This window comes from Oryctolagus cuniculus, chromosome 12 (genome assembly GCF_964237555.1).
Source record: "Oryctolagus cuniculus chromosome 12, mOryCun1.1, whole genome shotgun sequence".
Classification (NCBI taxonomy): Eukaryota; Metazoa; Chordata; class Mammalia; order Lagomorpha; family Leporidae; genus Oryctolagus; species Oryctolagus cuniculus.
In genome coordinates this window covers 53,070,630-53,082,390 of record NC_091443.1, presented here as the reverse complement: position 1 = coordinate 53,082,390, position 11,761 = coordinate 53,070,630, and the positions used below count along the sequence as shown (strand labels likewise).

General features: G+C 41.6%; 1 protein-coding gene and 1 gene segment (V, D, J or C); both read left to right on the top strand.

Annotated features, from left to right (window-relative positions):
* Positions 1-2,245: 2,245 nt before the first annotated feature.
* LOC108178285 (T cell receptor alpha variable 8-3) lies at positions 2,246-4,427 on the top strand. Its single transcript, XM_070053897.1, has 2 exons — positions 2,246-3,215; positions 3,335-4,427. The coding sequence occupies exons 1-2, from the start codon at positions 3,074-3,076 to the stop codon at positions 3,823-3,825; spliced, it is 633 nt and encodes a 210-aa protein (XP_069909998.1). The 5' UTR covers positions 2,246-3,073; the 3' UTR covers positions 3,826-4,427.
* Positions 4,428-10,071: 5,644 nt separating this feature from the next.
* LOC108178340 (T cell receptor alpha variable 9-1-like) lies at positions 10,072-11,761 on the top strand. The segment is given in 2 exon segments: positions 10,072-10,314; positions 10,449-11,761. Coding segments are annotated over 2 exon segments (381 nt in total).

Below are 11,761 nucleotides of genomic sequence, written 5' to 3'. Positions count from 1 at the left end.
TAAGGTTGCCGTGGTGTCTGTGCAGTGTGGTTCTGGCAGTCTATTGTGACAGTTAGTATCAGGCAATAATGTGTAAGAACCTTCCCTTCCTAGCCTTATTTATTTATTTATTTATTTATTGACTGTCAAGGTAGACACAAGCAACTCCATTTTGATTACAACAACTTTCACTTTTTTTCACAACTGATAATAATCGAAAGTAAAAGGTGCTAAAACAGCACTTTCTATTCACTCATCCATTGAACAAATATCAGCTCCAAATGCATACCAGGTGCTATTTCTAGGCATTGGAATACATTAGTATTGAATGTAGGGGATGAGTCTCCTTGGAGATTCTGTTTCCTTAATGTTCTGGGATGCAGATTAGAAGTTGAGTCTATATGGGAGTTGGAGACTTAGGAGAAACTAGTTTCAAGGCTTAGTTTCTTTCTATCAGGCATTCTCATGGAAACATTGCTAAAGTTTGGAGGCTGTTGAATACTTCTTAAATATGTAAGGCAAGTATTTGGAAAGCCTACTGTTCCTAGGGCAGTAACTGGTTCTCCACATTGAGATGGGAGGAACTGCCACGTGTGTTTTGCACCACATTAACCTGAAAGTGAAGTTGTACTATCAGCTGTAAGTACAATAAAGCCTGACCCTTTATTTAACAGTTAAATTATAGATGTCTAATAAAATACTAAATAATATTATATTAATGAACAATCATAAGTAATAAAATCTATTTTATTTAAGTCTGCGAGTAGCTTTCTGGGAGTGAGGGTGACAGATTCTAGGTGTTCATAGAGGGAGCCAGGACAGAAAAAGTTCAGTGGAGGTTATGAAACCACAAAGTAGAGGAAGGAGAACTTCAGCTCCCTGGACCATTTATAGGAGCCATTTGCTCACAGAAGAATCCACTGGAAATGTCTCTGTGTTTCCAATGGTCTTCTTTGCCTGGGCAGGGGTGATCAGCCCACAGCTGGGGCCAGGAACATCCAGGAGGAGCAGCCATCACCAGGAGCTGCAAACACTTTTTTTCCAGTTCATAGTGTTAATACAGAATCCTGAGAAAGGGCTTAATGTCCTCATGACGTTGAGAAATGGGGAGAAAAAGTACATGCCTTGTTTCCTACTTATTTTGGCCTCCAGATCAGAGATTCTGGCACTACTTCTGAGCCAAGCCAAACAGAATTCTCCAGGCACCTACAGCCTGTGTGTCCCAATTGCTGTCAACCCTGGCTGCGCGGAAGAATCAGCTGGGGACTTACTTGAAAAAAGAAGTCAGTGCTTGTGCCTACCCTAGACCAATTACATCAAAATCTTTGGTGGTTGAGTCCTGGCATGGTGTACTTGAAGGCTCGCCCCACCCTACCTGTTGAAGTGTATGTAATCTACTGTCAGAACCAAGGACCCTGAAGTCACCAAACTTTACAACTGGAGCTGCCTGAGCCTGTTCTTTGATTCACAGACATGGTGCTGAGGCAGCTGTCAGGCTAAATTGCTTTGACTGATGGAGCAATGTGGAATACCCTGGGAGAAACAGTTAATAACTGGAACACAGCACTGGGAGCTCTAAGAGCTTTAGAATATGAGACATGAGTGTGACACTTGGCAATTCAACAACATGCAGTAGTTTCTAATTAGTAGGTTAATAATGGTGTTATGGCTTATTCCCATAAGTTATTGTGAAGATCAAGCACCAATTATATATAAAAGTGATTTAGAGGCTGACACTGTGTGTGGCATAGCAGGTAAAGCCACTGCCTGCAGTACGGGCATCCCACATGGGCTCTGGTTCAAATCCTGGCTGCTCCACTTCTGATCCAGCTCCCTGCTAATGTGCCTGGAAATGCAGCAGAAGATGGCCCAAGAACTTGGACCCCCGCACCCACAAAAAAGACCCAGAGAAGTTCTTGGCTCTGGCTTTGGATTGGCCCAGTTCTGACTGTTGTGGCCATTTGTGGAGTGAACCAGCCAATGGAAGATCTCTCTCTCTCTCTCTCTCTCTCTCTCTCTGCCTTTCTGTACTTCTGTATTTCAAATAAATAAATAAATCTTTAAAAAAGTGATTTGTAAATTTTTAAAATTTCAGCAGAAACATAAATAATGAATATTAATAAAGGCTTCTTCTAGGACTGTTTCAAACTTAGCCTCCAGTGGCCCAGTGTGGGTGCTCTGTAATATTTGTTGAGGACACTAATATATACTCTTTTTTTAAAGATTTATTTATTTATTTGAAAGTCAGAGTTACACAGAAAGAAGAGAGGCAAGTCTTCCATCTGCTGGTTGACTCCCCAAATGACCGCAATGGCCGGAGCTGCACGGATCCAAAGCCAGGAGCCAAGAGCTTCTTCCGGGTCTGCCCATGTTCCTTTGATGGTGCGGGATCCAGAACTGAGTGTCATACTCCAGTAATGGGCTGAGCAGTAGATAAGGACACTTTTCTTAGTGTTATAATTATCATTGTTGGTGGTCTAAAGGACTGAATCTTTGTGATTCTGCTTGAAATAGAGTGGAGACAAGCTTACCTCATTTTTCCAGGTGAGGGTCTGTGTTCTTGGCTGTTATTTTGTATGCCTAATCTTCTCTTAACTTTGCCTCCGCAGCCCATCACATTTTCCACCCCATCTAATGAATACTCCCTTCCCGAGCGCAGCCCAGGGAAGTTGATCTAAATGTCTCTGCTTTTACACACAGGTGCTGATGGACTAAGTCTGGCAGATTTATTGTCTGATTGTTTTCTCCCTAAATGACTCCTCTATCTTACAGGCCCTATTTGAACTTGAGACTAAGCCGAATGTAGTTAATGCAGAGGGTGTCCTAGCGCGGATTAGGGAAGAAAGACACCTGTTGAGGGGAAATTCACCATGCATCTCTGAGCGGAAGGAAGTCTCTACCAGAGTGCTTGGCCTGCACCCGGCCTCCGGAGGGCGACGTTGCACAAACCCGGGTCCTGCGACCCTTGATCAGCACGTCCCGCTCGGTGCAGCCTCCCTGCAGCTGGGGCGCCTGGCTTTGAAGACAGGACGAGGGAGCAGAGGCAGAGACAGAAAGGCCCAGGGTCGTCTGCGCAGTTTCGCGTTTTTACTGCATGAAGGGGCGTGTCCCACTCCGTCTGTTCCCAGGAGCTGAGTTCCGCAGGCGCGGTCCTGGCGCTCAGAGGTCTCCAGAGCGCGCCGGCTCAGCCATGCTTCGGGTGCTCCTCCCAGCCCTGGGGATGGTTATTGTCCTGAGTGAGTAACATTCTGTGACAGTCCTGCTGTCGCCGAAGAGCTGTTCTCAGATTCAGAGCTTAGTGGGGACACTTCAAGGTGAAGGCTGCTGCGCTCACGGTCCCGCTTTGCTTTTCCAGGAGACGCCAGCGCCCAGACCGTGACCCAGCCCGACGCCCAGGTCGCTGTGTCTGAAGGAGCCGCTGCGGAGCTGAGGTGCAGCTACTCCCAAGGGACGGCCCTTTATCTCTTCTGGTACGTCCAGTACCCGGGCCAAGGCCCCCAGCTTCTCCTCAAGTACATTTCAGGGGACGCCCGGGTTCCCGGCATCAGAGGCTTTGAGGCTGAGTTTAAGAAGAGCGAGTCTTCCTTCCACCTGAGGAAAGCCTCAGTGCAGGGGAGCGACGCGGCCCGGTACTTCTGCGCAGTGACTGCCACAGCGCCTGGGCCTGCAGGGGGAGCCGGACACAAACCTCCGGAGATGCTGGGGAGAAGAAACGCCTCCGAAAGACTTTGCAAGAGCAAAGAACCTGGAGCTCTTCCAGCAGAGGCGCCCAGGGACTCGCCGGGGCCGCATGGGTCCGATGCACTTTTAGTGGTTGGATGGGGGAGGTGCCCAGGAGAGTTCTGATTCGCACTCAACATTTTACTTTTCAGTAACTCCGAACAGAGGGCGAGCCTCCTCTTGTAGGCTTTTCTTGTACACTTTATGTTTTCCCAATTTGGAAATTGTAAGCTAGTTTTCCTGGCTCCACTCTGTTACTGGTTAATTTCTCTTCGTTTTAAGTGCTCCATTTAAGAGAGACAAAGGAGGTTGATTTCGATGTTGAACAGCTTAGCACAATGGCGTGTGCATGTAATAATTTTTTAGGGATATCAGAGAAACAAGAGTGAGTAATCCAAATTGCAAATAGCTTTAGAGCTCTACTTAAGAGAGAGAAGATGCGAAATCTAGGTGCCGGATTCCACTTACTTTATTCATAAAAATAGATGAATTCTATTGAAATCTTGAATTCTGCGAATCCACATCAGACATCCTCACAATTAGTGGAATACTAAAATTTGCTAATTTCTCCCAAAATGCTATCATTTTTTTAAAATAATCATTCTATTTTCACATGATTTCGCAGTTGGAATTAAAAATTGATTCTTATCTGTTTAGCATTGCTATAACTGATGATGTGCAAAATTTAGCAATGTGTGGTTCCTGAAGATATACTGATTAAATATCGCAATGAAAATTTAAAAATCAAAAGGTTTATGATAGATGGATGACTGTCTTCTGGCTAGAAGGAAAAAACTTTACAGGAAGACTTTGTATCCTCAAGCGTCTGAAGTTTTGGTCAATAATGAATTCAGACTTTGAGGGAAAAAAAAGAGGAGGAGGCGGAGGATTGGACTTTTTAGTTGTGTCCTTCCTGATGCTGCATGAATGAGATTTGGGTTACAGGAATCCAAGTATATGGAGAATAATAGTGGATTTTGTCCAGTGTCCAGTGATTTATCTTATCTAAAGGGGACACCTGTAGGGATCAGCATTATTTTCTAAATCATATTAGTATGGCTACTTCTAAGATATTCATTTGAGGGATTTCTGGAAATGGGATAAGATATATAAAATTACTCATAAGAACATTACGCTAGGGGCCTGCGTTGTGGCATAGCAGGTTAAGCTGCTGCCTATGATGCAGGCATCCCTTTTGGATGCTGGTTTGTGTCCTGGTTGCTCCACTTTCAATCCAGCTCTCTGCTAATGCACTTGGGAAAGCAGTGAAAGATGGCCCGAGTCCTTGAGCCCCTGCCACCTAAGTTGGAGACCCGGAAGAAGCTGCTGGCTCCTGACTTCTGCTTGGTTCAATGCAGGCAGTTGAGGCCATTTGGGGAGTAAACCAGAGGATGGATGATCTCTCTCTGTAACTCTGCCTTTCAAATGAATAAATAAAATCTTTTTTTTAAAAAAAGTTATGCTTACTAAATGTTTTTTAAAATTATGTTCACTATCTTTTTGTGACTGAATATCTGTAAATTTAAAAAAATTAAGTAACATACAAATTGCACATTTTTGTGTGTTGGGATATTTCGATACATGCATACATTATATAATATCTACTCAGGGTAAGCATCTATATCTCCTTAAACATTTGTCATTTCTTCATTGTGAAAACATTTAAAAATCCTTTCTTCTAGACTTTATATATTATCATTATGTTTACATTATCATTATCTATAGCCACCTTATTGTGCAACAGAACACCATAACTTCTTACTCCCATCTAACACTAACAGTACCCACTAAATAATCTTTTAACCATTCCTCCTTTCCCCCCACTCTCCTCAGCCTCTGAGAACCACAATTATCCTCCAATTTCTATGAGCCTGTCTTTTTTTTGTTTTTGGTAGACTCCACATATGACCATGACATACTTGCCATTCTGTGAGAGGTTTATTTCACATAACATAACGAATATCAAGTTCAAGGCATGTTGTTGCAAACAGCAAGATTTCATTGTTTGCATGGCTGAGTAGTACTCCATATTGACATTTGGATTGTTTCCATTTCTTGGCTATTTTGATTCAGATGTCCCTTTGACAGACTGATTTCATTTCCTTTGTACCCAGTAGTGGGATTGCTGGATTATATGGTAAATCTATTTTCAGTTTTCTGAGGAGCCTCCATACTGTCTTCCAGAATGGCTGTACTCAGTTACATTTTCACCAGCATTGTATCAGGGTTATCTCTTCCCTACCTCCTCACCAGCACTAGTTGTGTTTTGTCATTCTGATGATGAAGCTGGTATCTTTATGAGACTTAGCCATATAACTTAGTTCTACATCCCAAAACAGCTGCACATGGCTGCTTTATGTAGTATACATGAGAAAGAGCATTGCCTCTTTCCATTCAAGACTAAAGTTTAGTATTGAGAAACTATGACTCCTGGCACCAAGGGCCTCATGACCTGGGCAAACATTCTCCATCCTCATATCAGCAGCCCTGCCTCAAATATTGAAGTAGTTTTACTTATATTGTCAAATAAGAAAATTAAAGTGGACACCTTTGGGAGCAGTCTAAATGCAGTTAGAGGGGCTCTTGTTACAGCAAGATTGTCTCCAGCTTAACTCTCGAACTGGATGTACCTAGACCTTGTGAACTGGGCCCAACTGTTACATATTATATTCTCCCAATATAAGGACTGCTCATTTTTTTCCTTCATGACATTCAATGACACTTATTTCAGAATCATTACAAATATTGAGTAGGTGGATTGGGTGGAGTCCTACTTTCAAGCAGTAAAGGATGTTGTTGTTAGAAATAGGTGAAAAAATTCTGGCTGATACTAGGAGGCTGGAACTCAGAACTTTTAAAAAGTATATTAATTGTGAAATAATTGCCACAAATATACACTGTTGTTTTCAGTACCAAAACAAGTTTCTTGTGTCATTTATTAACACTCATTCAATAGCATTTCTAGAACAATTTACTAAATGCATTTGGCACAGCTTTAGAGCTCACATTGAAGCCTTTAATTTTTTAAAGATTTATTTATTTATTTGAAAGTCAGAGTTATAGTGGAGGGGGGAGAAACAGAGAGAGAAAGAGAGAATCTTCCATCTGTTGTTTTATTCCCCAAATGGCCATAATGGCTTGGAGTTGAGCCAATCTGAAGCCAGGAGCCAAGAGCTTCTTTCAGGTCTCCCACATGGGTGCAGGAGTCCAAGGACTTGGACATCCTCTGCTGCTTTCTCAGGCCCTTAGAAGGGAGCTGGATTGGAAATGAAGCAGCTAGAACTCGAACCAGTGCCCATGTGGGATGCTGGCCTTGTGGGCACTGGCTTTACCTGCAGTACCACAACACCTACCCCAAGGCCTTAAAGTCTTAAAACTTTCATGAAATAATAGGAGACAGTATATCTATCATTTGCTTAATTTCCATTTCCAAATGTGGAAGTTCTTTTCATGCTAAATGCCACTATTTTGAGAAATGACAAAAATTATTAATGGCAATTTATACAATATTATGTTCATTAACGTGGTCAAACCAGATACTGAGGTACTATTTGCTTTAATTATTACAGTGGTCCTCTGAGTACAAAACACAGCTCTGCTAGTGTCTGAAGGTGTGGACTGCACTTTACTTGGTATAGATGGGAACTTATTTCACCAGTTGGCTGGGTTGTACATTGTCAACTGGGAATTGTACTCATCTCTTTTAACTTACTCCCTTCATTTACTGGGAAGAAAATGAATCTGCATTTCCCACAACCCTTTTATTTTAGTACGTACTTTAATTTCTGTAAATGAGAAGCTGCTGTGTGATCCTAGGAACGTGGGGAGGAGAAGTCCTGACTGTGCTGATTCTACCGTACAGCCTGTGGGAAGGTGGCTGAGATCACCGAGGGTGGCTTTGTTCAGCCTTTTGGCTTTTTCCTAAGCACCATTTACTTTGGTGTCAAGACAGCTCAGGCCATTATGCTTCCAGATTTCCTGCAGTCAGGAAAGATACGGTCTCATCTTTGTCTCATCAGCCCTTCCAATGACTGTAGGTCCGATTCTCTGCATTAAATGTCTTTCTTCGTAAATCAGTTGGATTTGTTTCTGTTTCCCTGAATAACCCTTCACTAATAAATCTTGGTAAATCCAAGTTCTTGAAGTACAGCTTCTGCGCTTTTGAGATCAGGTTGTTGGAATAATCTATTATTACCTGGGAATTAAGCTTAAGCTGTTTTTGTTACGGTTCATGAAGTTCTCTGGTGCTCTTCTCTGCCACAATTCCTCAATGCTATTGATCTCCTTATGGACTCATGGGGTGGCAAATAGATTCTCTCCCATGACTGTAGGATTGTTACAACACAAGGGACAGGTTGACTTGAAAAAGTAAAAGAAATGCTGTAAAGTGAAAATCTCTATTTCTGCTTAGACTTAAGGTTAAATAGGTTAGAGTCACGTGGCAAAAGAGCCAGGCAAAGGAGAAAGAGACTCTTTGGTCAGAGAGATTTGACATAGGGAAAGAGAGAAAGAGGGAGAAAGATAAATTATTATGAACCTAAACAATATCCAGATCCTTACTTTCTGCCAAAGACTGGACTTGTTAGTGTTGACATCTTGCTATAAGACCATAAAGCTTCCTACCCAGAATTCACGAAGAGTAAGAAGCGCTCCAGAATGCACAATGAAAAAGGCTTCCAATGTCAAAGACATATTTGCTAAGAGCTTGGCAGAAAATGGGCATCTTCCTTCATCATCAAGTTTGTCCTGGAACATTCAGAAGACATTTATTAGAAGTTGAATGGACAGCTATACTAAGACTGAGCAGTGTTTAACTACCATGATTTCAATACAGCCATGAAAGGAAATTGATTTAAAGAATCTGTGTGGTTTGGAGGATTTTTTCTCATGCTGACCCCAGAGGAGCTTCACTGAGACCTTGACTGTGTACAGGTCATTTTTCCAAAGCTTATTTTGTAAATTTGTACAACATGGTTGCATCAAAAACCACAAAAGAGGATTTCTAACTTCACAGACCTTAATTCTGAAGGCTGGTTTTATATGTAGGTGGAGACACTTCTAACACTGTATTTTTAAATTAATTACTAGCTAACTTTTATATGCAAACAAGTTTGATTGTTACTGTAGAGTGATTCTGTTCATCAGCAGAAATATCTCAACCTATGCTAAAAGCTGAGATTGAATTCATCATTTGGTATTTTTAGGCAAATATTTATTCTGTAAGTAATGTATCCTGTGGTAAAGATAATTTTATTAAACTATTTTGGCCAATAATTTGCTCTCTCTCTCTCTATACACACACACACACACACAGCATAATTAAGGCAAGTTTACAGAACAACAGGAATTCTGAAACACACACTATAAAGAATCCACCTGAGGCATATGGGTCAGTCACATTATCTGGACATGATTAAAATCCTAGGATAAAAGAAAATAATGACAAAATTTTACAGGAATTTATAATTTTAGTTACTATTTTCTTCAATATTGAGATTTTTAAAATGTTTTAATCAATATGCATGCAATATAGAATTCACAGTTTTATTTCAGAAGTTTATATCAAATTATATTTCTTAAAACTGGTGTCTTAAATGTGAAGCAATTGGTATTTCAGGCAGTAGAAATTCCTCAACCAAAGACCATGCATTTATTCATTCATTTATGCCTTCCAAGAATATTTGTTAGCCATCTGCTAGCAACATTTTTCTGGGTATAAGAATAGAATGGTAAAACAAAAAAAGGGTAAGTCTCGGCTATCCCAAATCATCTACTAATGACTAACAGGTGTTATGGCATTCCTCTGTTTATCCTGATACTTGCTTTGGGGATATTTCACTGACTCACAATGTGGCCAAAAATGGCTTACCATGTAAGAAAAGAAAAACAAACCCTTCTCAGAAGGGCAGTGATACTGACCTTCCATGTCTATCTGATAGAGTGCTGGGAAAATATGCTTAAGATAAATATCAACTATTCTTTAAATTCACAAAGGATCATCGGACAGCTAAGAGGTGTCTTAGAAAATAAACCAGAGGTGAAGAGAGATGAGAGCCGGCGCCGCGGCTCACTAGGCTAATCCTCCGCCTGCGGCGCTGGTACACCAGGTTCTAGTCCTGGTTGGGGCACCGAATTCTGTCCCAGTTGCTCCTCTTCCAGTCCAGCTCTCTGCTGTGGCCCGGGAGTGCAGTGGAGGATGGCCCAGGTCCTTGGGCCCTGCACCCGCATGGGAGACCAGGAGGAAGCACCTGGCTAACGGCCACTTGCGGGGGGTGAACCAACGGAAAAAGGAAGACCTTTCTCTCTGTCTTTCTCTCACTGTCTAACTCTGCCTGTCAAAAAAAAAAAAAAAAAAAAAAAAAAAAAAAAGGAGAGAGAGAGAAGAGTAGGATTGATTTTTGAGAGACCAACAATCATCTGAGTTCGGTCTCTTGCCCACAAGGGGGTGCATCTTCTTACACATATACATTTCCTGCTTTACTTCTGAGCTCATATTCACCCTTCTACTGTGATGTTAACCTTCTTTCTCACTAAGAAGTCCAGACCCAAGTACACCAGAGGCTCTCAAAATGAACACTTCTCTAGGACCATTGACTGTGCTATTTTTAATGCTAGGTAAGTAAGGTGGCAGTTAACGCTCAGTCTTGGTCCTTATGCCAGCAGTGCAGTCTTTGACCAGAGGTTTCTCTTAGGAACCTGGCCTGGATCATTCCTAAGATAACATAGACTCTTGCTATTTTATTTTTCAGGGGGGAGCAATGGAGATTCGGTGACCCAGACTGAAGGCCAAGTGACCCTCCCAGAAGGGGCTTCGCTGACTGTGAACTGCTCCTATGAAAGTGCACAGTACCCTGCCCTCCTCTGGTATGTCCAGTATCCTGGGGAAGGTCCACAGCTCCTCCTGAGAGCCATGACGGCCAATGAGAAGGGAAGCAATAGAGGTTTTGAAGCCTTGTACAACAAAGACAGCAGTTCCTTCCACTTGGAGAAATCCTCAGTGCAAGAGTCCGACTCGGCCGTGTACTACTGTGCTCTGAGTGACACAGTGACAGGGACTGCAGGGGGAGCTGAGCACAAACTCTGAGCAGCAGGGAAGGGCCTGGTGCTGCGTGCCTGCCTCTGTGACCCACCCTGGCTTTGGGACATTGTTGCCACACACCAAGATGCAGAGGCAGTGGCAAGTGGCAGAAGACAACAACAACAAAATAGACTAAATAAAAGTGGAAATGGGGTTGGGGCAGAAAGTAAGGAGAAGCTAGAAATAATGATTTTATTTGAATAAGTAGAAAGTTTTAGGATGTAAAAATATGACAGCAGAAAAAAAAAAGAGACTGGATAAAGTCAATAAGAAAATCACTCAGAAACTGGAACAAAAAATAACACAGGATGGAAAACTTGAGAAATTCAGAAGATCCAATACATGATAGAGAAGATTTAGAGAATGAAAACATAGATAGTGATGGGAAAGAAATTATCAAATAGATTATTTAAGAAAATTTCTCAGAGATGAATGATATGTATTGCCAGATTGAAAGGGCATACCAAGTACTCAGTACAATGGGTCATTGGAGGATTTCAGTACGCCAGGGGAAAAATCTCCTAAACTTCTGGAGAGCACGCAATCAACTTGCACAGTGTCATTCGTCTCCTCAGCAAAGGAGCAGAAAGGTAGGGGACAGTGGAGCAGTATTTCCAAAGGAAGAAATGTGTGTGTACTAAATACTCATACACTGCCTTCACTGCTCAACTTCATGGGGAAGAACATTTCATTTTGTTGGAGGGTTTGGAGGTGAGTTAAGAAAAAATAAAAATTAGAAATAAAACAAAATGTAGTAAAATTAAAACAAGAAATAAGATAATGGTTTACTCTAAGTACATTAAGTTTACTCTAAGTATATCACTCTAAGTGATTCAACCAATTCTTTCTGAATAGGTTCTTCAATCTATAGCATAAACTGTGAATAAGAGTGTCCGCTCCACCAGAGCTGTGTATTAACAAGTTTACAATTGTTCATATCTCTTATTCTTTAGATTAAAAATTGAAATATTTATCAACTGACCT

Excerpts from the sequence above, each read along its gene's own strand:
- LOC108178285 (XM_070053897.1), top strand. The coding sequence starts at position 3,074 with ATGAAGGGGCGTGTCCCACTCCGTCTGTTCCCAGGAGCTGAGTTCCGC. Across the intron at positions 3,216-3,334 it reads GGGGATGGTTATTGTCCTGA|GAGACGCCAGCGCCCAGACC; the intron begins GTGAGTAACATT and ends TTGCTTTTCCAG.